We start from the raw sequence: 27,499 nt of genomic DNA on the forward strand, positions 1-27,499 counted from the left end.
ATCGCCTCTTCTGCCTCGTCGCTTCGGGACTTTACACTTCTTTTTTTGTGAAGACGCAACATACAGCCTGTCCTCCTGTGGAAGGATAACTGCTTCTGCTAGGTGGCTCTGCTGTCTTAAGTGTGTGTGTTTGTGTGTGTGTGTTTGTGTGTGTGTGTAAGGCGAGAGATACAACCGGGACATCCACCCATCCACAGCCCAAGAAGCCAGCTCAAACTGGAGCGTCTCTTTTGATATAAACGCACCTAAAAAAAAAGCTCAGGTGCAGGCAAAGGAAAGAAAAGTACATCTTAAACATTTATGGACTATACGAAGATGCAGCATTTGAGCACAAAGTTAAAGCCAAGACTGCTCCAAAACGCATGAGAAGTCTCAGGAGTTCAGGTCGGACTATACCATGATGGAGCTGCTCGGAGTTGTGCGTAAAAGCAGCTGCTCACCGGACAGGAAGTGAACTAATTATTATTAAACCCCATCCCTCATTTCCATATCTAGCGTGAGTTGGCTGGACCGCAGCCAATCACCCACTGAAGGGCAGCAAGAGTCGTAAAAGCATTATCCTTCCTCCATCATAATTACACTGACATGCGCAATCTGCACACGGGCATCAACACCAGACACTGTTCGCTTATTTCACCGACCCCGCTCCCTCTAAAGGGTCCCATTCGCTGGTTGTAGATGATCCGACGAAAGGCAGCTGCCACTCGCAGAGAAAGATCAACATGTCCCGCCGCAAGCAAGCCAAGCCGCAGCACCTCAAGTCAGACGAAGAAGCGCCACAGACCGGACTGCTGCGTAAAAATGGTATGTGTCCGGGAGTCTTTAGACGACTATTTTTTACCTCAGTTGCTGTTTGACACAGCTGAATATCTGATTGGATGACCAGCATAAAGAAAAAGAAGAAATGCTTCATTCAAATGATTATACTACACAGAACACGTTTAGGTATAGGAATAGACTAAGACTAAAACTGTGTTTAGAAAATGTAAAAAAGTCGGTAAAACTTCATGTCGCCAGTCAGAGGAACGATAGAGTGATTCAACTTGCTAAACTTTTCACTTTCTGTCTGACTTTTAAACGTTTAATTTGATATTTTTTAACATAATTTAGTTTCCACAAGTAAGATTTCAGTTTCAAGTGTGCCAAATGAATCTCTGCCAGACTAAAAAAAGTTTATGATCAGGCCAGGAAAAGAGACTGAGTTATATTTTAATCAGTTTTCAACGTGTCTTAAAAAAAACATCCAGATTTATTAACTCGTGGAGAGGTACAAACAAGCAGCTGTGAAGATGATGGCACTTCTGAGGAATAACACCAAATAAAACCATCATCATGTTTTAATTTAATTTACGTTGAACAGTCCTAGGGGCGGTGGAAACAGGGCCTAATGTAAAACGCACTGTACCGCCAAAAACATCAAAATACACAATCAACCCACAAAAATAGCCACTAACAATAAATGACATATATCTAATATTATTTAATGTTTTAATTCTGCAGATGATGTCCAAAGTTATCCAGTGTTTTGGCTCGAGGCCTTCCTGACAATTATTTCAACTTAAATTGAAATGAAAGACATTAACACTATAAACTAGAAAAACATTACATGAACATGTAACATTAAGAAAAGCAGAGTCTGTTTGAAATGTTTTCAGTGTATTTACATGCATGGGGACTCTTGTATTTTAATGTAATGCCTTATTAACATTTCTTATATATATGAAATGAAAATAATTTCATAAATAATATAAAAACTAAAGATGAAATGATTCACAGCGTCTATTGTTTCTTGTTCTTAATGTTTTGTCAGGAGACAATACTGATAAAATAATTATCTGAAATTATCAGCATGTTTAATATTATTTGTAACCAGACCTCACTTACTCAATCATATTAGCAGCCTATGTTATGATACACCAGCAGCCTTACATAATTTCTAATATTTTAATATTTAATCAAACAATTGCATTTTCTCTTCCTGTACCTGCAGGAAAGCCTGGATGTTATTTGAACCTTTTAATCAGCTCTAACAGCTGAGGATATCAAATTTGCAAGAACATTTTAACCATAAATTGACCTTTAAACCACTGAGTTGATTTCAAATGTTTATCCAAAAATGACTGAATTGTAAAATTGAATTTGGCCTGCGATCTTTTCATTTGGTGCAAAATCTATGAGGCCACGGTTTTGCATCCTAGCAGACTATAACTGGCAGTATATAAATCTAAATTCATCTAAATTAATATAATGCAATATGATTCATTTCGCATCTCTGTGTTAATTTATATTATTGTCGACTTTGTTCATATTTATGGCGACATTGTCTGTTTATTCTCAAAAGCAAAAGGCCTGTAAACAAGAAACCATTATAACAGATTAATTCAATTTACACTCACAGTTCTTCTTATGTGTCTTTATTTACAGTGTTATGTCACTTTCTTATTATTTGAAGCTGTGAAAAGGTGTCGAGTGTGAAAGGCCCTCCTCACTCATGCCCTCCCACAGTCCTGCAGCCAGGCGGGGGGCTCCGCCACTCTGAGATGGGCTTTGATAGAGCCTGCTGACTTAACCTTTGTCAGCCTCACCCTGTGAGGGGCAAGTGCTCCGTGTCTGGATCATAATACAATTAGTACATCTGAACCATCAACCTCTGAAGCCCAGAGGTCACACAGAGAAGCAAAGAGGCATTATCGCTGGGCTGAGAGTGTGTTTGCTTTGCAGCTGCAGCTTGATGATTTTTTTTTTCTTCCCTCATTGCCAAACCACACAGCAAGAAACAGACATAAATCTGTTTTCTGCTCCCAAAATTATGGATAGAGTGAATTACGAGAGTGAAATTTTAAAATAAATTTCTGTCATTGTTATTATATTTGGACATATAGTCAACGCTTTAAATCAAAACTGATCTTTTCTTTGTTTTCTCTGGAAGTAAATCTTACAAAGTGCAGACAAAATGCCGAGCTAAAACACGGAAAGCGTTTTCGCTCCTGTGTTTGCTGAATCGCCTTGGTGATCTTCAGACCACCCACTTGGTTAGCCAACGACTGATTATTTACTTCTGACAGGTCGTACTTTCAAATAGATTTTGTTCAGTCCACACTCATTGCACTCTGCTTTCCTGAGCTGAAAAGAGTGTAAATCAGGTTTTATGATCTCAGTTAATGCAGACATTGCACAGTGTGTTTGAATGAGGATTTGGTATAATTGTTAATGTACCTAATATGTTTCGCTTGAGCACACTGGGACTCATTGTTTCAGGTGGTAAAACCTGGTGATAATTGGAGTACATTGACTACAACTGCAAACACACATGAAGACACACATATATATTCATCTTCACTCCAACATAAACATATACATATGTTTAAATTGCTTTTGGCCCAAATGTACTGTGTTTAAGATATATCACACTCACACACACACACACACACACACACACACACACACACACACTGCAGTGTCATAAATTATTTTGTTATTAAGAAGTATGTGGCAGAAAGAATTCTTTCGGTGGATTTCTATCTTTAAAATAAGTATTTAATGTCATGGTGCAACAAACATGTTTGCAAAATGATTTAATTCTAAAATCCAATTGCATAGTCAAACTTCAACAATCTCATAAGATCCATTCCACTCCTTTACTTGTTATGAAATGGTTATTCATTAATTGGTGTGGGGAAGCCCGAGTGTATGTTAAAATGATTTACTATTGATTTCCCCCACAATCTTTCCATCTGCTATCGCTGTCTGTTTCCTAATGGGGCAGAGCCTGAGCAGATGCAACAGTGATTGTAAAGTCAAAATTTTTTCAAGAAAAATGTCACATATCAGCTACTGTACCACAAGAGGAGAAAGCAAGCTAAGATGTCAAAAGTTCACTGTAAAACTGAAAGCAAGTTTTATGAATGTTTTTTGAAATGTGATACACAAGTGATAAATGTGTTATAAGATTTAGACATAACCAAATGTAATAATCAGTAGTGGCTTTCTTTTATTTTCTTTCTTTAAATTTTGATTTTGTTCCAGTAAAACTTTACAAATAAACTTTAGGTATTCAGATGTAGTGAAGAATAGAAATAACCCCACTTTCAATTGAAGGAGTCAAATAATAAAAATAATATAATATTAAGAATATATCAATTTTCTGTTGCCTGCTACTGCTTGTCTTACAATCATTTGATACAAAAAGTTGTGTTCTTCGAGAAATGGAAAAAGGTAATTAAGTTAATCAGAACTTCGAGCATGATCAATAATTAAACAACAAACGTCAGTCACAGGAAAGTGTGAATCAAAATAGTGTCAACTGGCTTCACATTATTTGATTAAACTTCTGGATCCCTAATCAGGGTAAAATGAAGACAAAATGTTGTAAGCCCACTTTTTATTTTTTGGATGACACGTTACTAAATTATATAAATGTTTACAAAATCAATACACGGTATGAAATGTCATTATCTGTCTGAATACACAATTGAGATTTATTGATTTTTCTAAAAGATTTTAACATTTGAAAACAGGCAGTGTGAGTTAAAAACTGTTAGTACTTTAAAGAAATGTTCGTATAGAGCCTGTTGAATTTAAAGTTTTACTGTGGTATCACGTAGTAAAAATTAACTGTCATGCAGCTGCACAAGCTATAAACTTTAAGTGCTTGGGAAAACATTTACTTTTCCAATTCCGCGTATAAATTCAGAAAAATAAAGTGGCTACACTTTGCAATTAAAACTTTAAATGGCTTCAAAGATTAAAAAAACAAAACGCTGTGTAAAAATACTGTACGTACAGTATACTCTTCCACACTCCCTATGTATATGTTTGTATTAGGCAAATTATAGAAACCCAGATGTTTTTTTCATTGCAGCAGCATTACATCAAATTATCTGTTCCAAGTTGTGCTTTGCATCATTTTATAGAAACTCCTTTTCATTCAGCTTGACATGTTTGTTATCTTTGGGATCTCTGGTGGAATTTACAGTTCTGTGTGTTTGAACAATGTTTGGAAAGATGGACTCGCTGGTGGGTCTGTGGGAATTAATTACAGTGTGGTAAAGGATATTTATCTCTGCAATTAGTTATCAATTTTATATTCTTAATATTTCTTTTTTCCCCCTGGTTTCAGGCCTCACAGAAGGTGTTGAGAGAGAGGAGACTAGTGGAGTTGAGGGTCACCACAGCAGTGAAGAAACACACATTTGTGACAAATGCTGTGCTGAGTTCTTCACTTGGACTGAACTGAGTGAACATCAGAAAGTCTGCACTGAGGATCCCTTGGTGCTGATAGTGAAGGACAATGAGGGGATGCATGTTCCTGAGGAATCTCCTATCGGACCCTCTCCAGTCCCTAGCATCGCATCCAGTGACTCGTCTGCAGTCGAGTCAACAGACGCTGGCTTTGAGCTGGGAGAGACGCTGGTGAACGACAGTGACAGCCTGGATAATTTAGAGGAAGGGAGAGAGCGGGAAGAAGCCATGGAGCTCGAGCATTGCCCGCAGGACAAATACACTACAACCTCCAGCCCTCAGCCTACAGATTCAGCTGAGCCCACATCACCCCAGATGTCAGCTGCTGGCAGCTACAGCCGGCCGAGTACAAATGTGACGTTGGAGATCCTTCATAGTACCAGGGTGGCTGTTGCACAGTTCTCCCAGGGGATCAACAGCAGTGGCACTGGAGGAAAGGCAGCTTCAGCAGCCATCCCAGTGATCCTGGAACACCTGCTAGCTCTCCAGCAACAACAGGTCCACCAGCTGCAGCTTATTGAGCAGATCTGCAGCCAGGTAGCCATCATGAACAGACAACCAACCCAGGCAGCGTTAAATCCAATGTCCAGATCCCTGTCTCTAGCACCTACCCCTTTCCCATCCCAAGGCATCATCCCTCCTCCAATCCTGCCACTGTCAGGAACGATGCCCTCAACCATCAATGGACAGGCTGCTGTTTCTTTGTCGTCTGCGCTTGAAAAGTCACAAAGTCTCTCCTCACAAACTGTATGTGGGCATTCCACCTTTAGAGACGTTACATGTACCTCAGCCTCCTCAGAAAAATCAGCCCCACCTCTTTCCAGCTGCAGCAGCAGCAGCAGCATCTCCACATTATTGCCTCCATATACAGGCTCACACACGTCCAGCCTTAGCTGTACTCAGACACTGAGCTCCTCCAGCCCACTCTCCCTGGGGCAGAGTAGTCTCCTCAGCTCATCCTCTAGCCTGCCATTTCTACCTCAGAGCCCCCCAAGCAGTGTCATTTTTCCCAATCCCTTGGCTAGCATTGCCGCCACAGCTAATGCACTTGACCCTCTTGCAGCCCTGATGAAGCACAGGAAAGGAAAACTGCCTAGCGTGTCCCTGTTCGAAACGAAGCCCAGCCCAGAGGATCCCTTCTTCAAGCATAAATGCAGGTTCTGTGCCAAAGTGTTTGGCAGCGACAGTGCTCTGCAGATCCACCTGCGCTCCCATACAGGAGAGCGGCCCTTCAAATGCAACATCTGTGGCAATCGCTTTTCCACAAAAGGGAACTTAAAGGTGCACTTCCAGAGGCATAAAGAGAAGTATCCTCATGTCCAGATGAACCCATACCCTGTGCCAGAATATCTAGACAATGTGCCAACAAGTTCTGGGATTCCCTATGGGATGTCCATCCCCCCAGAAAAACCTGTCTCCTCATGGCTGGATAACAAACCTGTTGTAGCAACTTTGTCAGGCTCAATAGGTCTTCCGCTTTCCTCCAGTGTTACCAGTACTGGAGGCTCAAATGACCCTGTAAGTGTAACACCATCCATTAAATCTCCCTACCAGTCAGCTACTGGTGAATGTGTATCTTTGTCACCTAACCACAGAGGCAGTGAGGCTAATTTCTCTCCTGTTTCAGAGTCTCCGCAGTCTAACCGTGAGACAGAAGCATCCAATATACTGAAAACCGAGGGGGTACACCTGCCTCAAAACTGTACCCTGAGACTGAGAGCCAACCCAGTAACAGAGGCAACCAGCACCACAATCCCATCTGTGGCCACCACACCTGAACCTGTCACTTCAGCATCACCGGTCTCCAACTCTCCACCTCTCTCATTAAACTCCGAAGAAAGTAAATTCACAGCAGGTGGCCTCATGGACTCTATGCAAACATCTGAAACCTCAAAGCTTCAGCAGCTGGTGGAGAATATTGATAAAAAGATAACAGACCCCAACCAGTGCGTCCTCTGTCACCGTGTCCTTAGCTGTCAGAGTGCGCTGAAGATGCACTACCGCATTCACACTGGTGAGAGGCCCTTTAAATGTAAAGTTTGTGGCAGGGCTTTCACCACCAAAGGCAACCTAAAGACTCACATTGGCGTTCACAGAGAAAATCCACCAGTTCAAGTGCAACATTCATGTCCCATATGCCAGAAGAAGTTCACCAACGCTGTTGTTCTTCAGCAGCATATCCGTATGCATATGGTTGGGCAGATTCCAGACTCAACTCTGGTGGACGGGCTGCAGGAGATGGATGGTGACGTCTGTATCAATGAGAAGAACTTTGACAGTCTCAGCAGCAATGGAAATGACCTCAATGATGATATTTCCATGGAGGATGATAATGAAGAGGAGGAAGAGGAGGTAGAAAATATGGAGGAAGGTGTGAATCTGTTTAAACCAGTGAGCTTTGTTTGCATTTCGCCTCCTAAGTCCTCTGCTGTTGTTTCAAGTATAGCAGCCCTGGAGAACCAAATGAGGATGATTGACTCCACAGTAAGCCTAAACCACTCCTTTGGTATTCAATCTCTGACAAATGGTTTTAATGACAGCCGCCAACTCAATACTAAAGGCTCTTTATCAGAGAAAAGGGTGGAGAGTTTTAGTGCAAACAGCCCAAATGTGTCCGAATCCTCCTATTCACCTGGTGTTTCAGCGTCTCCTATTCAAAGCAACTCAGAAGGCATGATGGTGAGATCACCATCTCGAGAGTCTTTGGCAGCCTCAGTGAAGAGAGAACAACCTGAGTCTCCAAACTCTGCATCAGCAGCTTCAGCGGCCCAAGAGCTGAGAGGAATACAGCCGGGCAAACTATGTGTGAAAGAAGAGACTCCTTATAGTACGTCACTCCAACTGAGCAGAGAAAGAGGTACATTGAAATGTCATGTTTTCATTTAGTGAAATTGTCATATCCTGTGAATGTTCAGTTTGGTGTTTGAAGTATTTTAATATTTGTTGAAAGTTTGAATAATGTAACATTTTATTACTGCAGGTCAAACCATTCCCAGTCTGGTTACCAGCACATCATCAGGCATGATAAAAACGGAGGTGAACGGTCACAGTCAGTCAAACAACCTGACCGAAGGGCAGCACCCACCTTTCAGTGTCCACATCCCTGCAGCTTATCCATCAGTCGTCAGCCCAGGAATGACCTCCCTGCTCGGCGCTGCGCCTCCTCGCCGAACACCGAAGCAGCACAACTGCAACGCCTGTGGAAAGAACTTCTCGTCAGCCAGCGCCCTTCAGATCCACGAGCGCACACACACCGGCGAAAAACCATTTGTCTGCTCCATCTGTGGCAGAGCTTTCACAACTAAAGGCAATCTTAAGGTAGATTTTAATGAATTTAAATTAATCACTACATTCTAAAACTAAATCCTTCAAGTGTTTCCACTGCACGTTTCAAACTATGTGGTGTTGTATAGTGGACCATGCTTTCAGCACAGGGCAAGGCACCATAGAGTACATGGCAACAGTGTAACCTCTCTGCAGCTGTAGAGAAACAAAGCATTCACAGGGTTTCTCTTGCATAAATGCGCTGTGTACCTTGCCAGGGAAAAGTGAAGAACAAAAAAAGAGGAAGTAAAGCAAGTTCATAAAACAAGTCATTAAACTGTTGAAACTTAAAACATTCCTGGATACAAATTCTACATTGCATACTTACATACTTATTCTCAAAAAATACATGCTTTTATATTTACAAAAATGATCACAATTAACACAGTTTCTCAGAAAAAAGAAAAAATGACCATTTATCAGAATAGTTCAACTCTATATCAGTAAAGCTATTCAAAAAACCATCAGTTGAATTATGGCATTGTCCGATCTTGTAAATATGGTTGGACATGAAATGCCTTTCCAAGTTAAGCAATATTTCTGAAACTTCATGGAGATGTGTTTGGAAAATTTTTGCATTTTTCAGTAGACCTAATATATCAGTAAAAAAGTGTGAAGTAATAGTTAAGTAGTTTAATGGGGAGAATAAAGTACCAAATGTTCTAGTGGAGCTGGCCTGATTACTGGGGCCATCCATGCTTAATGTTTTTGTATTTTGGAGAAAAAAATACATCCACCACATTAAACATGTTCTGATTTAATCTGCAGGTTCATATGGGAACTCACATGTGGAACAATGCACCGGCCAGGAGAGGTCGTAGGCTGTCGGTGGAGAACCCCATGGCCCTGCTAGGTGGAGAGGCGATGAAGTTTGGAGAGATGTTTCAGAAGGACCTAGCAGCTCGAGCAATGAATGTAGACCCTGGATTTTGGAACCGGTACGCGACAGCTATCACCAACAGCCTGGCCATGAAGAACAATGAGATCTCAGTGATTCAGAATAGAGGCATCTCTCAGCTTCACCCTATGACTGCAGGCATGGACAGAGTGAGCACCGCAGGAAGTCCAATAACGAGCCTAAACAAGACTGGCATGGACCTGGGAAATAACAGGCATTTTTCTATGCTGATTGATGACAGTAAAGAAATTGGAATCAATTGAATAAAACTAAATGGTGATGAAATACTTATGCAAACTATTATGGACATTAAAATATTTGTAAAACATCTTGTTTGTTCTTATATATTATATATAGACTTAAAAAAAGAACTTTTTATCAATTGACAGAGAACAGTAGGGTATTCACATTTTGCTATTTTACTTTACAGTCATTTGTGAATGTTTTTCTTTTCTATACAGTAAATAAGTTGTTTAACTTGTACCTGAGAATTCCTACGGTGCTTTGACGTATGGTTGCTCTGAAGAAGGGAACATATGTTCAGATCAATAATGCAAAGAGTCTGCTCTCTTCTGGACAGCTGCCCAATGCTGCTAGCTGGTGCAAAGCACAAAAATATGCTCATAAATATCCACAATTACAAACTGCAATGATCTGTTGTCAATGTTATGGTGAAAATTTGTCATTCTTGAACAACAGCTGAACAGAATAAAAACTAGAACAAACAGTCTGTATGTTCAATTCACAACCCCACACACTGTTTAAATACTGAAAAGAATTTTACTTGTCTTTGTCATTTAACACACTACTTCAAAGAACCTGGAGTAAAAAGTAAAAACATGAACAGAGCTCTTGCATTCATTTAATTTAATTGAGCTTGACATGCATAACTAATTATTACTTTTACTTCTCTACTGGACCTCATGCATTGTGCAATCCCATAAAGTCTTCAAGACAAAAAATATCTTCAAAAATCTGTATAAGGACAAACAGAAGAGGCTCAAGATTGTTCCGATTCAACTCAGACAAAATGCATTTGCAAACATGTTATTCCTGCATTCTTATTTATCTTAATGTTTTGATAGTAGCCATACAGTGAACTGTACCTTTTTCAAGCATACTACAAAACACAACACTCTGGATAACAACAAAAACACCAACAATAATAATACTAACAACAACAATAATAATAATTTGAATTAACCAATTAATCATTTTGGTACAATAAATACGTTTTGTATGCACATCCCTGCAGTGCAGTCCATCTCGACTGTGAACGGGGGAATAAAAAAGTCTCTTTTTTTTCTAAGAGCAACTATTAATTTATCAGAAGCACATCAGACAATTAAATTCTTTGGGGGGAAAAAATCGAGATTTCGTTGGAAATTGTGGTTACAAAGTCTGATGGGAAACACAGGCCGATTAAAAACGCATTAAACCATTTATGGAATATAGCATGGTGGGCTATGAAAAATAAACAAAGTAAGATCAAGTTGATAGCTTTAAACTAAACTGAAAACAAACCAGATGGATAAAGGCGGACAAGTTGAAACAACTTGTTAAGAGTCTCCTAAAAGCTCCAATGTTTCACAGCCTCATTTTATTAGACTTAATTGATTAAATAGTGACCAAAGTGAATTTAAGCAAGGGATCGTGCATGGCACTTTCACTGTCTTCTGGAAAGCTCATACTTCTCTCTTGTTGCCGTCTCCTAGGCCCGATTTTCAGTGAGAAAAAAACATTTCTATAAATCTTTCATTATTAGCTCTCAACAATTTACTAAGAGCTACATTGTGCTAAAGCAACAGAAAGAAGCAGACATCATTTTAATAAAACAAACAAACAAACAAAAAAAAAAAAACAGGCAGATAGCCTATTGCATCCTGGACCTTCTTTGGTCGAGAGTTGTCACAGTTACGGCATGTCTGCTCAGTCAGTGAACGCAGCATAATTCCTGAACGTTTTTTCCGTGTGACGTCATGACGTGTACTGCCCAGCCAAGATGGCTGACAGCATCCCGTTAAATCCAGTGCGGAAAAACTCGAAGAGAATCACGTATTACAACTCAGCCAGATCTTCAAGGTATGGAGGGCCCAGTTTTTCCTGTTCCATTGGTCGAGTACTGAAAAAACAGACCTTTGTCAAAATAACTTGTTTATATTTCGCTGCGTCGCTTTGCTCCCAGGGTCCGTGTTTGTGTTTGTGTGCGGGTATTGGCTGTTAGCTTGTGTTGCTAGCTCTGCCTTCGCATTTTCTGCTCTGTTTTGTTATCTCTCTATCGTCCTCAAGGCTAAAATGTCAAATGTTTAATCTGACTTTAATAGACAGAAATGTGTACTACTTAAATGTAGTGACAGATGTCTTTAGAAAGCTGCACTGCTCAGTCCCTCACTCTGGTATTTTAATTCAAAGTCAATGACAGCTGCTGTTTGTTAAACTAAGTTCGTCATGTGCTGTAGAAACTTGTTCTGTGTGCTGTGGTCGACATTTACCAGCCTGTTCATTTTTCAGACTGGCCAAGGATGAGCTAATAAAGCCATCAGGGTGAGGAATGGACAGGAAGTGAAGTAGGCGCATGACCAGGTACTTTTAATCCAAGTAGGAAGCTGTTGAAGTCGATAATAGTAAGTTAATATCATGTGTATTTAGTTGCCCTCAGTGGTGGAAAAAGTATTTAGACCCTTTATTAAAGTAAAAGTACAATGAAGCTATATAAAAATACAAGTAAAAGTCCGGTATAAAGAATCCCACTAACGTAAAAGTACACAAGTATTAACAGCAAAATGTAGTCATGGTAGTAGAATAAACATACTCATTTAATCCATGTGACTAATATGTTATTATATATGACATCATTTGATTATTAATGTTGAAACATCCGTGTTAGAGCAGCACGTGACTGTTGTAGCAGCTGGAGGGTAGTCATGTGACCGCATTGTGGACAATTCCTAACTGACAGTTGTACAACAAGTACTCAAATCCTTTACTTAAGTAAAAACACTCCATTATAAGTAAGAGCTGCATGAAAAATCCTACTTAAGTAAAACTACAGTATTATGTATGTAAGTGTTATGAGCCTGATGTAGTTAAAGTATTACAGTAAAAGTAGTGGTTTCATCCCTGTGACTGATATATTATTATATATCCCCAACCTAGCGGTGGAGCCCTTTAAAGTGTCAGTAGGTAAATCTGAGAGGCTTGAGAGGCTTGATGGGAGAGGAAAGAAGAAAAAACAAAGTTTTGATTTAGAAAACTTTCAGTTTTTGGACTTTTTCTCTAAATTTTAGATTTTTGGTGAAATATTGGATCATTTGAACATTTATTGAAATGAAACGATGTGAGAAGGTTAGAGGGAAAAATAATTATTTGATGGAGCTGTTAACTCAGACATCTGAAATGTGAACCTGACTAAACACTGATTTTTATAAGACGTTAAAAGACAAACAAATTGGAAACCTATTGTTTCATCTTTAACAATGTGTTGTATTTTAAAAGCTTGTTATATTATCCACTGTGTCAAATCTTTATCTGAAACGTAACTAAAGCTGTTCGATAAATGTAGTGGAGTAGAAATTACAATATTTACTCCTGAAATGTAGTGGAGTGCAAGTAAGGTAGCATCAAATGGAAATACTCAAAGTAGAAGTACCACAAATTTTACTTCAACACAGTACTTGAGTAAATGTACTTGTTTACTTTCCACCACTGGCTAGCCCACTACGAAAGTATCTGCCACGACTGGCTTTGCATGTAAGCATCTCCTCCTGAGTTATGATAATGTTTGTGTACCTTTCCTCTCTGCCAAAATCACACTTGATCTCAGATTATGAGGGAAACACCTCTGCCATGCATGCTGTTTTCCTTTCTCTTGCTCTCGGTCATAAAATGCACATGACAGTTTATTGGGCCCCGTAGAGAACTTGTCCAGCCTCATTTTGGAGGTCAGACTCAAATGAAATGTCACAAATGAAGCTTTTCCATTTATGGTTTGCAACAGTACTGATGCTGCACAGGACAACTAGCAACACTGTGTTTTACAAACCAGCCCTTTCAAACCACACTGGTTTGAAAGTTGAATAGTTATGTAATCATTTGTGGGAGTTGTGTGGCAGGGAACACGGTGGCTCACACAACTTGTTTGCAAGTTTCAACACAACTCTCTCTCAAAGATCTTCTTTGGTGGTTGCTGGTGACACCCATGTTGGCTCAAGTGCAACGGTTGCTGAGTCCAAAACCTCAAGACTTGATTTGCAACTTTACATCCTAATGTCGAAATGTACTCAGTGCTTGTTTACCCCGCTGATGTGGGTGTTTCATTTTCACAGTCTGGTTTGGAATCACTTTTTATATCCTTTTTTTTTTTTTTTTTTTTTTTTTTGAGGAGTGGGGGTCTTCAGATTTATTTAATTTTTTTATTTATTACATTTTTTAATTCAAGTCACTTTATTGATCCCAATGGGAAATATAGGTTTCCAGCAGCTCAATGTAAGCATGAAAGGCAAGATGTGTAAGAGTAAATAAAACCAATAGCAAGATAAAAATACATACGTAATGTCTAAATATAAATAAGAATACTAAAATCTGTTATAAAAACACATGACCTTTATAAAGTGCTAGTTAAAAAATATAAACCATTGTACTGGTTAAAGTGCTGATTCAAACAGACCTTTTGACCTCCCTTCCCCTCCCCTCCCAGATTATGTCTGTATCCTTCCGTATTTCAGGTTTCAACTTTTGCATTTCGTCATACATTTTTCTACCTTAGTTTGTCTTTGATCTATATGTTGAGATCCAGTATTCCAGTATACCATCAATATCTTTGAGAGCCATCTGAAATCTGATTTTTGCCTCTTCCCTGCTGCTCATGGTTCTCATCATTACGGAGGTTTATGATATTAACCCTCTCTAATAGTTTGGTGCTTGGTTCTATAGACCAGCAGAAACAGGGACTAGAATGAGCTAAATTTGCCGAAAGATATCCAGTATTTTGTGGTTGGTTATGATGATGATTCGACATACACTTCTAGAGCCATTTCCATATTCTGCCTCTTGTTGGTATAATGACTATGCTCCAAACTTTAGCCACTAACAGCTCTGATGATTTCGATGCTTTATTCAGTCTTTTCCAGTTGATTTAATCATGTTTTTATTTATTTTTACCAAATTTCATAGTGCACATTGTCTGCGCCTTTCGTTACACTTTTACATAAATAAATAAACAATAAAAGAAAACAAAAAACAAAAAAATTAGTCCTTTCACCCAAATACCTCAATATGGATATTTTGACAGTGGATAAAGGCAGATAATAAAACAGTCTGTTAAGCTCAGAAACTTAAATGTTTACTGTAATGCAGCCTTTAAAAGCAGGAAAAGACAACACTTATATCATCTCATGATATAGCAATATTCAAAATCAAAATCTAAGATGATATCTATAAAATATCATGGTATTGATATAGTATGGATTTATTGGCCAGCTCTACTCCTGAGCACAGTCGAAAAGCTTTTTGCCTCTGACCATCAGCGCACCTGTGATGACTGGCATGACCTTAAATAATCCTGCCTCTCTTGCTTTTACCATGTCCCCCCTATGTCCCCCCTAGTGTTTGGGAGGAACCATTTAACCAAATCAAATGCATCGCTTCAGATTGGCAAGGAAGATACTTGAATGTCACATGGTTTTAAACTCTGCTGCTCTTTTAGGCCACTATTTAGAGCAGGGCCAGCTAACATGTTGTCTAGCAAGCCTTCATACCCAATTAAAGCAGACATTAAACCAACATCACAGGAGGTTTATTCACTACTTTAGTGTCTTTTTGGCTGATGTTGTTACAGTAAGTTGTTTTGCATTAGTGGCATGTATTCACTCACTTTATGCATGAATGCAGTGTTTGTATGAGTGTATGTTGTGTGTGTGATTATGTTTCAAAAATTAAAGCACATGATCGTCTCATTCCCAATCAAGTTACATTAGGGGGGGAAGTTTTACAGACAGCTTCACAAATCAGGATTTGATGTTCCAGATTTAGAAATGTATCATCTCAGCACCCAAAGCTTTTTTTTTGTTGGTGCCATATTTTCAGATGTACATTTTTTTTTAAATTCCCTTTTAAGACCTGCAACACAGCTTTGGGGAAAGTTTAATGTGTATGGGTCAGTGACAAATAAGGTTTGGCAAGATGAGCAATTCAAAAATATCTGAAATAGCTTTAAAAGCAGCACCAGGTTTGTTAAAATGTACATTTTGTATTTTTGTTGGTTTTATTGCATTTGAAATGACATTTGCACCATTAAAAAAAAAAAAGTAAGACTGAATGCTCCTGAAAATGTCAAATGGTGTAACCACAAAAGGATGATAATATTTTATCCGCCTACAGTGTATTTAAGTATACTTATACAAATTATTTAATTTAAAAACACCAAATGAAAATGAAAAATATATAGTAATAGTATTTATACATTTAATTTTTCAAGTATTATGTCAATATTGAGAAGGCCATATCATAAAAACAACCATTTTCAAGTTTTGACAAATGATGTAAAATTTGTTAAAATATGTAGTGTTGGGTTGCACAAGTGAATTTTATTGAGTTCACATGTATCTTCCTGTATATAATCAGATTTTTATGATAAAATACTGGTTGCGTCACGTCATTGACCAATATGCAAAGGAACGGCTTAAAGGGAGCCGTCTTAATTCAGATTTTTGTTAAAGGGAAACTTTGATGATTTTCAACCAACATTGTATCATTACAATGTGGGTAGTATATGAGCAGTTATTAACTTCCCTCCATCTTGCCTTCATCCAGAGCTCCTCATTCATTTATTGGCAGAAGTTTGGAGATCTGCCTTTGAATAATAACTCTGTTTCTTCATTTTTTGTAGTGGTGCCTTCAAGGACTGTGAAACGTGGGTCTCCGTGTTACACCAGCGATATGGACAAACAGACGCTAATATATCAAACTATTAAATACTTTAAAATATCAGCATATTTAAAAACATAGCTAGTGAGGAGGAAGTGACAGCCACAGCTGAAAGGCAGGCGCTGCAGCTGGGGTAGTTTTGTGGTATCGACTGGTGACCTGTGAGGATTGTCAGAGAGAAAGGAGACAGATGAAAACTTTGCTCTTCAGCACTACACTGACAGGGAAACACAGTCCGGTTCAACAAAGCTCCACAGAGTATTACATCAGGCTTTAACTCTCAATACAGAGCAGCGATTGCGTTGTGTTACCTGTACGTGAACTTCTGCTTGAGCGCCATCAAGGATCCAGTTCCTTATTGTCAAACATGGGTGAAAGAAAGTGTGTTTGGTTGCAGTTTTTCACTTCTTTATCCTTGATTGTTTCCCAAATTTAGTTAAAATGACGACGACAAACTCTGTTTTGACTTCCTGTGTGCAGCTCTCTGAGTTCGCAATGATCGAAATGACCATTTTTAAATTATCCTTGCACACCGGTATGATGTATACCCAGACTTGATAAGGAAGAACGTTTTATAAGTGAAAATAAGCCTCAATCTTTGATAAACAACCGCTCTGCTGGTGTCAAACTGGTCAGTAGTCATTAGATGGGACGTGCGCTATGCTTTCTGGTTGTTGTAGGATTACGCTTTTAAGAGTGACATGGGCAATACGCCCCCCCCCCCCCCCCCCCAGTTTGCTCCAAGCTTAAAAATAATTGCACTTTTCTACTTTGTAGGTGACTTAGTTTTAAGAAACCATCATATTCACAGTGTGCAATTTCCCCTTTTAATACCTAATTTAGTTTTTCTGCATCATAATTAATTGGCAATACATATTTATTGAAAGGAAGATGTGAATATCAACCATAGTGAAATCAGTCAGTGTCATTAGATTGAGCAGATTCACAGGATACTGAAAGAGTTACAATTACTTTAATTGATTTAATACATTCAGAAAAAACCCAGTATAATGTTTTAATGCACTTTTAAAGCTCAGAAATAGATGAGATTTAGTGGGAAGTTGTGAACAGCAAAGGCACTGCTGCATGTCAACAGAAAGAAAGCTGCTTTGACTTTATAGTAACCAAGAGAGCAGCTCTGCTTATAGTGAACCTGATATCCCCTCTGCTACTCAATACTCACTGCGGTCTGCACTAGATCTGTCACATTAAGCTGTGTTTCAGTAGAGGATTATTGATTTCTACTCATTTAAATATCAAGTTTATTAGGAAAGACTTTCATTTAAGATTCCGTTTTAGATTTTAGACGCGTCCTTCTTCATCATCCTCATATTATGATTAGTTTGTTTTGTTGTAAGTTGCTGTGGTTTTGTTTTTTTTTTTTGTTTTTTTTTCTCTTTTGTGTGTTTCATTGTTTGACAGAGTAACATATGAATCCCTCCTGTGTGTTCTCAGTGAACATATAGCCTGGGTTTCTAGTGACTTAGCCGTCATTGTGAGCTCATGTAGGCTTCTCCCGATGAACAGACGTCCTCGAGTCTTTAGAGGGGCCTCATGAATAAGACATTATCTGCTCCTCAAGAGTGTTTCCAATGTCTTTTTAAAATGTGAATAGGAGGTGTGCTATACAGTACTTAGCCATAGAGGAACTGAGCCAACTGTGCTAACTAGCTTTAATCCGTGCTATTCTTCAGTCTTTCACCACATTTTTCACATCTGGTGGTGTGAAAAGAATTCAACCAACTACAAAATTTGGCAGGCTTTGTTCACACAGCCTGTGTGTAGATGTGTGTGTATATATATTTGTATACTTCATAATCCTTGTGGATCAAGAGAGGATTTTAATGTTAAAAATGCTTCATATAATTCTCTCATTATTATTATTATTATGTAGAGTATATCTTTTTTTGCTGTGCCGTTACCTTCATTCATCTCTAGGGAATGTTGTAACATTAAATCAGACCTGCAACTATTATTTTCATTAATCTGCTCGTTGTGTTCTCGATTTATCGGCTGGTCGGTGAAATCCTAAAAAACAGTGAAAAATACCACTTACCATTTCTTAGAGCCTGTATTTATACCCTTTGACTCGAGAGCTGTTGATATTTTTGCTTGTAAAATAACTGAAACAATGAATTCTCTGTTGATGGACTAATAGTTGCAGCTCTACATCTAATATTTACATGGCTGGAGGACAGTATGTGTAATTGTACTCCAGCCAAAAATTGTTGTCAGTCCTCACTTTCACAACCCTGTCTTAATATTTTATTTTATTTGACTGTTTCTCTGTCATCACAGATACTCTCTAGAAGATGAGCCTTCTAACCTGGATGAGATGCCTCTGATGATGTCGGAGGAAGGCTTTGAGAATGACGAGAGCGACTACCAGACACTGCCCCGTGCCAGAGTCAATCAGAGACAGAGAGGGCTCGGATGGTTCCTCCTAGGAGGATGGAAAGTCCTCTGTGGCAGGTATTTATAGATCCATCACATTATTGTTTGTCATATGATTTTTAATGACTTTACTCAAAGAAATTAGGCACAGATCAACAGCATAATCTTGTATAGCTCTTCGTGTTCCCCTTCTCAGGAGAGATCCCATTTTTAGACAAACAAGCAGAGATAATTTCTTAAGAGATTTGCTATTTCTGTCACATAGTTTTACCACCTAAGTACAGTGTCCTTGAGAGCTTTGGATATTCATGTTGATGTAAGATAGTGAACTTATTACTATTATTACACAATATTATCAAGATTTTAAAAATTGAAACCTATCCATCATATTGATTTCCAGACATAAAGGGCACAGGATATTATGTGAAGTTATGCTTAAAAACTGAAGTTCAGCATAGTCCAAGAACGGTTGCCAAGTCGGGGATTTTAAGAGGAAATACAGATGAGCAATGCTTTTATCCTCAATAAATTACTCTACTCCTCCCATTCGGACCTTAACTGACTCTGAAAGTTGAGTTTTGTCATTCTGTAAATTTATGTGTAGTGTATATTGTCAGTAAGTATGCTTGTGATGATCAGTTTGGATTTCAAACGCACTGGTAGTTGTGCATGAAGTGCAAAGAGAGGATAAGGGCATGTTTTTGGTCGAGTTCCTCGATGCGCATCAGCAGTCCAAAAAGATTTTCAGGTCAAACAGAACGGTGCGGTTTATTTAGCTAATGATTAATTTGACAGATTTTGCCCTCTAAAGATGCTCCTTTCTGGCTAAGAGAGGAGTGTTTGTTTATGCCAGAACAATAAAGTGTAACATTTGTAAACAAATGTTTGTACAGCACTTCATTGGCCAAAAAAAAGAGGAATATTTGCTTTAGCTGAATATTGCGTATTCATCGTCGTTTTGTTGTTAGTGGTGCATCTCCAGTTGAAGCAGCATATTGATCCCCCCCTCCCCATCCCCCCACTAATGAACAAATCGGATTTTTCACAGCTGACCAGTTTGATGCTTTCCAGTAATTTTATGTGTGCTTTGTGTGGGATTATAAAACACAAATAATTCACACTGAATAAGCCTTGACTGTTCAAATGGCATATTATTTAAATAGTATTCATTTGCTCAAATAATCTCTCTTATGAATCTGGACTCAGAGTGCACAGAGACTGAGAACATTGAGGCCAATATAAACAAGACTTTTACCAAAGTTGATTTATTTAGTTTCATGTTTTGCCAACTTGCTTAAAAAGTGGAAAAGCCAAGTCGATCAGCATGACGGTATACACCGACACTCTCCCTTCTCTCCCCCCCAGGTGCCAGTTTAGGTCATGCTCACATCAGGCTGCTCTGATTGTAATTTCCCCTCACACTACAGCATGTTTGCATTTCATGGAGATATTCTAGATAAGCTCCAATGTAGTCATTAGCAGGTTGATAGAAAGTCAAATACTTTTTTCGAAAGTAAACCTCAATCTACAATCATCTCTCTAATCTCCTCATAGAACTTTGATGGTGTCACACTAATAATACAAGTACACAGAGAAAAAATGGTCCTTGCATGTTAGAAACAGTTGACGAAAGGTAAAACTAACAAGGAAGAAGGAACAGACGTGTTAAACATGATGCCTGCATACACACAGCATGTCTGGTTCTTGACATTAGCCGACTCATTCAGCTCTGAAATAAGTCAGCTAACGAGAGCATTAGCAAGGAAATTCCCTCCTAGAGAGATACTAACCTTTTCAGATCACTCAAAGCGGTAGAAATAAAGGACTTCTTTTATAAAATTGTGTCAATAGAAGCCTTGAAGATCTAATTAACACTGACAAGCTGGGAGATATAAATAAAACCGCTACTGTAGGATGTAGCAGGGCACAGCTGTGGAGTTTATTGGCCACAATTAAGGAGAAAATTAAGATGAAATAAGATTGTTTCATTGCAAAGTCTTGATATTTGTTGTAGATCATGTGTTTGGTTGTGTGTGTCTGTCTGCTGCTAATATCACAAACTACTGGACCCATCAGCCTAATATTTTTTGTGCATGTTTACAACTGTATGCTCAAGGATCTCTCGTGGTTGCAGTGATTTCACAAATGTTGAAAAACCTATTTTATAACGTGTTTTATAGCGCCATTAACTGCAGACTCTCACTCCTGAAACCAGCTGGTATGGGGCGCAAGTGATCAGAAACTACGGCAAAAGACACCTCCGTCAACCGACTAGACTAAAAACAAGTCTGCACTCACAAACTGACATACTGAAAATTATGTTCTCATCTTGAAGTGGAGCGTCTGCAGATTAATTCCATACCTGATATGTTATGATCCGCTAAAGTTAAGCATGATACAAGATGAGTAAATCCTCAATTCCATTAGCTTTGTCCACATCTTGACTGTAAGGAAGCCAGGAAGGACAACTGAGTGAGATTCAACTTTTCATTGTTTGGGAGGGGAGAGGTTTTATTTTGTGTGGTGTGTTACAACAAAATGTTCTAAATAAATAATGTTTAAATTGAGAAGTTAGGACTAATAATCCCATTTTTAATTTATTTATAGTTTATTAAGTTTATACAGTTTATACAGTTAGATGAATCTAGGAGGATGCTCGACTACTGTATCATTACCAGACTATACATGCTCCCAGACACACCTGGTGGAGATCTCCACTTTAGTGTGTGCACTCTAATGTGCCCCATACTAAAAACAAGAGGTCATTATTTCAGTGATTTATTAAGAAAAATCCAGGAATTTCTTTATTTATTGGTATTTGAATATTATTAAAATAGATGGAAACAATATGGATAAATAAAATAATAATGTAATGATATAAATTAAAATAAAATATAATTAAAAGCAACATCTTTTTTTTTTTTTTTTTCAACTAATTCTTTGGCTGACATCTGTTTTTATTTCTTCATTTTCTATCACTAGAAGCATGTTTTGAGTTGTCCTCCCCATCAGAGGTCCTGTGGTGAACTTTGGTGTCCTTTGGCAGCTGAAAAAAACTGCTTTTTGGCATTTTTGCTTTTGTTTAATAACTCAACTCAACGGTAAAAACAGATAGGAAATGAATAGAGAGAGAAAAAAGTATGCCAACAGGGCCTCCCATGTGAAAATCAACCTATACGCTCTTTAAAAAGTATCTGTATTTTTCAGTGATAGGATGTAATCCGTATATTTCTTATTATATTAGCTAACCATATAATTTATTGCTTGAGTTTCCTAATTTGTGCAGTGTTACCTCTCCTTCCCTTTCTAATTCTGCTGTGTGTCAGGTGAAAAATCAGTCTTTGGGCTGCAGCTGCATGAATCAAATTCAATCAAAATTCACATGCAGTCAGTATCTCTCATTATTTGAGTTGGTTACTATAAGTGTCTGAGAATGTACGCAACCAAACTAATCACAACCTTACATTTATCAGCATTTGCTTGGTGTTTTTTGTATTTACTCTGGATAATGTTTTCCTGCCTCAGCTGCTGCGATTGTCTGGCACATGTATGTCGGAGGAAGAAGGAGCTGAAGGCCAGGACGGTTTGGCTCGGCTGCCCGGAGAAGTGTGAAGAGAAATACCCCAAAAACGCCATCAAAAACCAGAAGTACAACATCGTCACCTTTGTGCCTGGGGTGAGTTGGCTTCTGTTTTTTAAGTGTATCCATCTTTCCTCATGTTATACAATGCACATTTTAACTTCAAATCTTTGGTTCATTTATGGCTCTTGTTTGAGTTCTGGCTTTTATAGTCCCCATAGTGGCAATTCATGCTTCCAGTTAAAATATGTTGATCTTTACAGATGAACTGTATGTAAAGCACAGGAGCGTTCATTGCATCTATTCTAATGTTAACTGTTCTGACATTAAGTTAAGGGTTTACACTGTAGGGGACATTAGAGGTCCATCAGACTTACTTATTAAAAAGCAAATGGTTCCATGATTAAGAGGGTTGCCTTTTTTCCTAAGCTATAAAATGTCAACTGTCTATTAGAGACGTAGATATTCTCATCAGCGGTGAACAAAACGGCTGTTTTTCCTCCCTCCACTTTGAATTATTAAATACACACAAATTGAGTTTAGCAGTGTGCATTTTTCCCTAAAGGTCAGGGGGTTCATTAACTGTAGAGCATCGTCCATTGATCCCATTGTCTCTGATAATCTGTGACTAGATGCTAGGCTCTCATTATTGCAAACATTATTCAAAATGTGACCTTAGATAAATAGAGTAGTAAGGGATCCTTGCTGATGGATAGCCCATTAGCAAAGAAACCTTAATAAGTCACAGGTGGGACTCTGGTATGTGTGAGTTTAGAAATTCTCTGGTAAATTCCACCTGACACGATATCTGATGCTATAAAACTCAGCTAGGTTTTTATCAAAGGAAAGGTGCTTTTTCATTTCTGTTATTGTGGTCGTCACGTACGTAGGCTTTTTGTGCCAATTGAAACAGAAGTGTCAGAGTTTCCATTAGGTTAATGTAAACTTAACAGCATTAACATGTATCTTATTCCACCTTGGAACTTGTACAGTAACCCATCCTACCTGCTTTGTTGTCGCCGCATCCTCTTTGTCTTCTCTGGCAGCTGTTGTCGTCTTTGACTCACCCCGCTGACGTGTTCACTCACCTCACTCAATCCATGTCTTCTGTCCCCCTCTCAGGTTCTCTACCAGCAGTTCAAGTTCTTCCTTAATCTCTACTTTCTGGTGGTGGCCTGTTCCCAGTTTGTGCCATCGCTGAAAATCGGATATTTGTATACATACTGGGCACCTCTGGTAAATAAATGTGTTTTTTACTCTATTTGTGGGAAAATTAAAATCAAGATCATGATTGTAAATGAAATATTTTGGGGGTTTGAGCTGTTAGCTGTCGGCCAGGCAAAACAAGTTGTTCCTTCACTTCCTAGAGTGAACAATCAATCCATCAATAGTGAAAATAATTAACACAGTTCAGAAGATTTTGGACTAATCTGTTTACCTCCATAGCCACAGTTTAAATTAAATTCCTGTGTCGTACTGATGATCAATATGTTTTAAAATATGTTTAAAAGAGGAAAAACAGTTTGTGTAGTTCTGGCATCATTAGAGAATAAACAATGTAAGCTGTATATGTTATGATAAGGTATTCTGTTGTCAGTGTAGCTTTGTAAGTGATCTTGATGGTGGTGGATCTGTTTCTGAAATCCTCTCTTGTCGCTCAGGGTTTCGTGTTAGCCGTCACAATGGTGCGAGAGGCCGTGGATGAAGTGCGACGCTACCAACGGGACAAAGAGATGAACTCTCAACTGTACAGCAAGCTCACAGTGCGAGGTGAGCGAAGGACGTGAAATGAAACCTGTCCGCACTCCTCACGGCTGTCACTGTTTGCTGACATTACGATAACGGATATTCCAGTGAATAGTCAAGCTTTCCCCATGCAATTAAGAGACACACTCTGGATCTACACTTGTAACAGAAGTCATTCTTCTCGCTGTAATTGCATTGATTTTCCTCTCTCCATTTCTCAAGACTGTATGAGCTAATATCTGTCCCTTTGTTGAATGTGTGGTAAATCCCCTCGTGTGATATCTGTGACCCATGCTGAGGATGTAGCTTTCACACCCTGTGTGTGTGCTCATGTGCATGTACACACTTATGTGTGCTTGTGGGCATGGCAGAAGGAAAAAGGGTCGCTTTGGATGTTGAGGCAATATAATTGAGAATGACCCTATGTGCCGTTGTTTTTGTCTATGGCTCAGACCAGAGATGAAAACAGAAGGGTATTACATTATCATGCTGGAGGTAATCAATCTGTTAGAAGGTGAGAGAGAAAGAAGAGCAAGAGCAAAACCTGGGTTGTGGTTTTAAGAGTCGGCGTCATTTTCAAGGGTCAGAAATCAATACCCTCTTTTAATTTCACAGCGATTTAAAAAAAAAAAAAAAAAAAAAAAAAATGTTACGTTGGCTCTCTGCTGCTGTCAGTAGTCTTTCACAGATCTCTACATCTAACCTTTTTTTTTTCTTCAGGTAAAATACAAGTGAAGAGTTCTGACATACAAGTTGGAGACATGATTATTGTTGAGAAGGTAAGGCTCCTGTGTTTGCTGTCAATGTCTTTGCATGCAATATTTAATTGTGGAAGGCTACTTTTATGCCTCCAGGTTAGATTTTATTGTTAGTTTTGGGGTTAAACACAAAAGACTCAAGAGGCAGAATTGTATCAAGTAAAATTTTATTTTTAGAGTCTGTTTTATATACTTCTTTTGAAGTTCTCTAACTTTAATTAATCAGGATGGAAGCTCCTCGACTTTGAGCTCATATAAAGAACACTTATTAGCAATTATTTTCTGCACTTTTTTGAGAAGTTTTTCAAGTAATTGTGTTCTCCATTCACATCAATGATTGAACACATCAGTTCACATTCTTCCCCCCTCCAAAGAAGAAAAAGGGGATTTTTTTAAATAGTCGACCACTTTAAAGTAGATAGAATAGCTATTCACTTAAAAGCAAGATTTGGATGAACAGCAGACTGTGTTAATCACATTTGTTTTGTGAATGTGAAACTGATGATTCCCTTTTGATACTCAACTGTTTAGTGTTGTGATGAAATCTTGTTGCTGCCGTAAAGAGGAAAAAGTTAAATTCCCATTTTAGTTAGTCAGACTTTCAAAAACTGTTTCTCTCTCACTCTCTGGTCAAGGTATTGACCTTGTTTAATTATTCAGGAAGATTCTGAGGGCTTTTTGCCACAGTGCTCAATAACACACCACCATTTGCACTCTTCTTCTTTTCTTTTTGTAGAACCAAAGGATTCCTGCAGACATGATATTCCTGAGAACATCAGAGAAAACTGGTGAGCAGAGAAAGTGTTGGTGTAACTTTATCAATGTGAAGCAGGACAGTGCTGGAAAAAACATAGTCATGCTCAGCAAAAGACCATCTGGAATGATAAAAGATTTTAAAATAAAGAAAATATTGTCATAAACTTACATTCTTTCCCACAGATGAGATAAATTAGAAATAAGAAATGGACTGAATGCTATACAGTTGAACTTTGTCTGCCCTGTGTGGCACCTTAATGAACGGTGTCAAGATCATTTGGGTGAGAAATGTGACTTTTCCCCATACTTCCAGTCCTTTGACATCATCCGATCAAGGCAGCCTGTGATTCATATGATTTATGTCACATTGTTCGAGTGACTGATGAAGCAAATTCCAATTAATCAATGAGCTGCGTCAGATCCCCGCTCTTTTCTGAGGGGCATCGGGAGGAAATGTTCTGAGGACATCATTTCCATCAATCTTTGATATGCCAATATGCTTGGCAGGGAGTTGTTGATGTCTTTATGCCTCTAAGACATCACACACACACACACACACACACACACACACACACACACAAACAAACACATCTTTGTCTTTCACACTCAGCGTCTCATATACTTTGTCTTTTACACCCACACACACACACACACACACACACACACACATATACACACATCTCGGTGGAGCTATATGACAAGCTGAACTGCCATTGCAGCGGAAGGAAAGAATGAATCATCCTCCTTGTGTTAATGTTTTCCATCATACTTAACTCTCCAGGGATAGTTTATAGCTGCCCTTTACCCTCTCTGTCAAATACTTGCTCTCATCCATCAGTTTCATATGTAATATTACCTCCGATCAATACAGGTCATGACTGCTCAACGTTTATCGGGCCTTGTTTTGTCCACACCATCACAGATGCTTTGTGTTGAATGTATTATGCTGTTGCTGCTGCACATTGACATGCCAGTTTATTACAGTATCTTCATTTTACATGCTGAATGTATTTTATAATTAGTTAATTTATTATAATGTCTTATCAAGGTGTGTGCATATTTAACATGATATCTTATTTAACCTCTCTAATCAAGACAATGCTTTAGCAAATTGATCGAAACAGTTGTTGGCTGGATATATTTGATTTAAACAATATTCAGAGATAATAATAATTATTGCTGAATTTCATTAAAATATGGATAAAATAATGCTAAAATATGTATAGTTATTTGGAGTTTGTGATGCAGCCAAATAGGATCTCTCTTCTTCTCTTTTGATTTAAATATTCCAGTTTATAAATGTGATATTAGATTAGTGAAGCTTTTAAATAAGCAGATAATGTAACACATTAACTCACATTAATCAAGGTCAACAGTGTGATCTCTGATACACGTATTTACCCATAAATGTTATAGGTAGTACATTTACATAAACACATTAAGCACTGTATAATGACAATAAGACTCATGTCACTCTCTGTCAGTGCAGACCGTGTCAAACATATATTGGACCCAATACATAAGTTAACGTTTCTATCTCTGATATTCCAGGTTCATGTTTCATCAGAACAGATCAGCTGGATGGAGAAACAGACTGGAAACTGAAAGTCGCTGTCGGCTGCACGCAGCGGCTTCCAGCAGTTGGGGTATGGATAAACTATATAATGTACTGAATTTCTTTAACTTTCTTCTGACTCTGGTAACCGATGAAGTGACTGCTGTAAATGAGTGCTCTGTTGTCACTAAAAGCATTGGTCATCAAATGAAGTTGTCTGTGCCGTGACGGAAATCTAATCACCGATGACAGACAGCAGGAACAATCTAGACCTGACAGCAGCTTCCTTTAACTGGAGGCGATACTCATCACTTAAGATCTTA

General features: G+C 38.4%; 2 protein-coding genes across 3 annotated transcripts in view; both read left to right on the forward strand.

Moving 5' to 3' along the window:
• The first annotated feature begins 722 nt into the window (after positions 1 to 722).
• Positions 723 to 9,726, forward strand: sall3b (spalt-like transcription factor 3b). The gene is made up of 4 exons (XM_053334452.1): positions 723 to 804; positions 5,120 to 8,098; positions 8,222 to 8,559; positions 9,334 to 9,726. Exons 1-4 carry the CDS (start codon positions 723 to 725, stop codon positions 9,724 to 9,726), a joined length of 3,792 nt encoding a protein of 1,263 aa, XP_053190427.1.
• A 1,729-nt stretch (positions 9,727 to 11,455) lies between these two features.
• Positions 11,456 to 27,499, forward strand: part of atp9b (ATPase phospholipid transporting 9B) — a 45,115-nt gene continuing 29,071 nt past the window's right edge. The window contains exons 1-9 of one of the 2 annotated variants that reach the window (XM_053334289.1): positions 11,483 to 11,545; positions 11,975 to 12,046; positions 18,686 to 18,859; positions 22,307 to 22,457; positions 23,484 to 23,597; positions 24,023 to 24,131; positions 24,828 to 24,886; positions 25,602 to 25,653; positions 27,173 to 27,267. In XM_053334289.1, coding sequence (XP_053190264.1) covers positions 12,039 to 12,046; positions 18,686 to 18,859; positions 22,307 to 22,457; positions 23,484 to 23,597; positions 24,023 to 24,131; positions 24,828 to 24,886; positions 25,602 to 25,653; positions 27,173 to 27,267 — 762 coding nt within the window. In that variant the 5' untranslated portion in view covers positions 11,483 to 11,545; positions 11,975 to 12,038. Of the gene's footprint in view, positions 11,546 to 11,974; positions 12,047 to 18,685; positions 18,860 to 22,306; positions 22,458 to 23,483; positions 23,598 to 24,022; positions 24,132 to 24,827; positions 24,887 to 25,601; positions 25,654 to 27,172; positions 27,268 to 27,499 lie in introns of both variants that reach the window. The other variant, XM_053334288.1, reaches the window with a different exon arrangement.

This window comes from Scomber japonicus, chromosome 15 (assembly GCF_027409825.1).
Source record: "Scomber japonicus isolate fScoJap1 chromosome 15, fScoJap1.pri, whole genome shotgun sequence".
In the NCBI taxonomy this organism is placed as follows: Eukaryota; Metazoa; Chordata; class Actinopteri; order Scombriformes; family Scombridae; genus Scomber; species Scomber japonicus.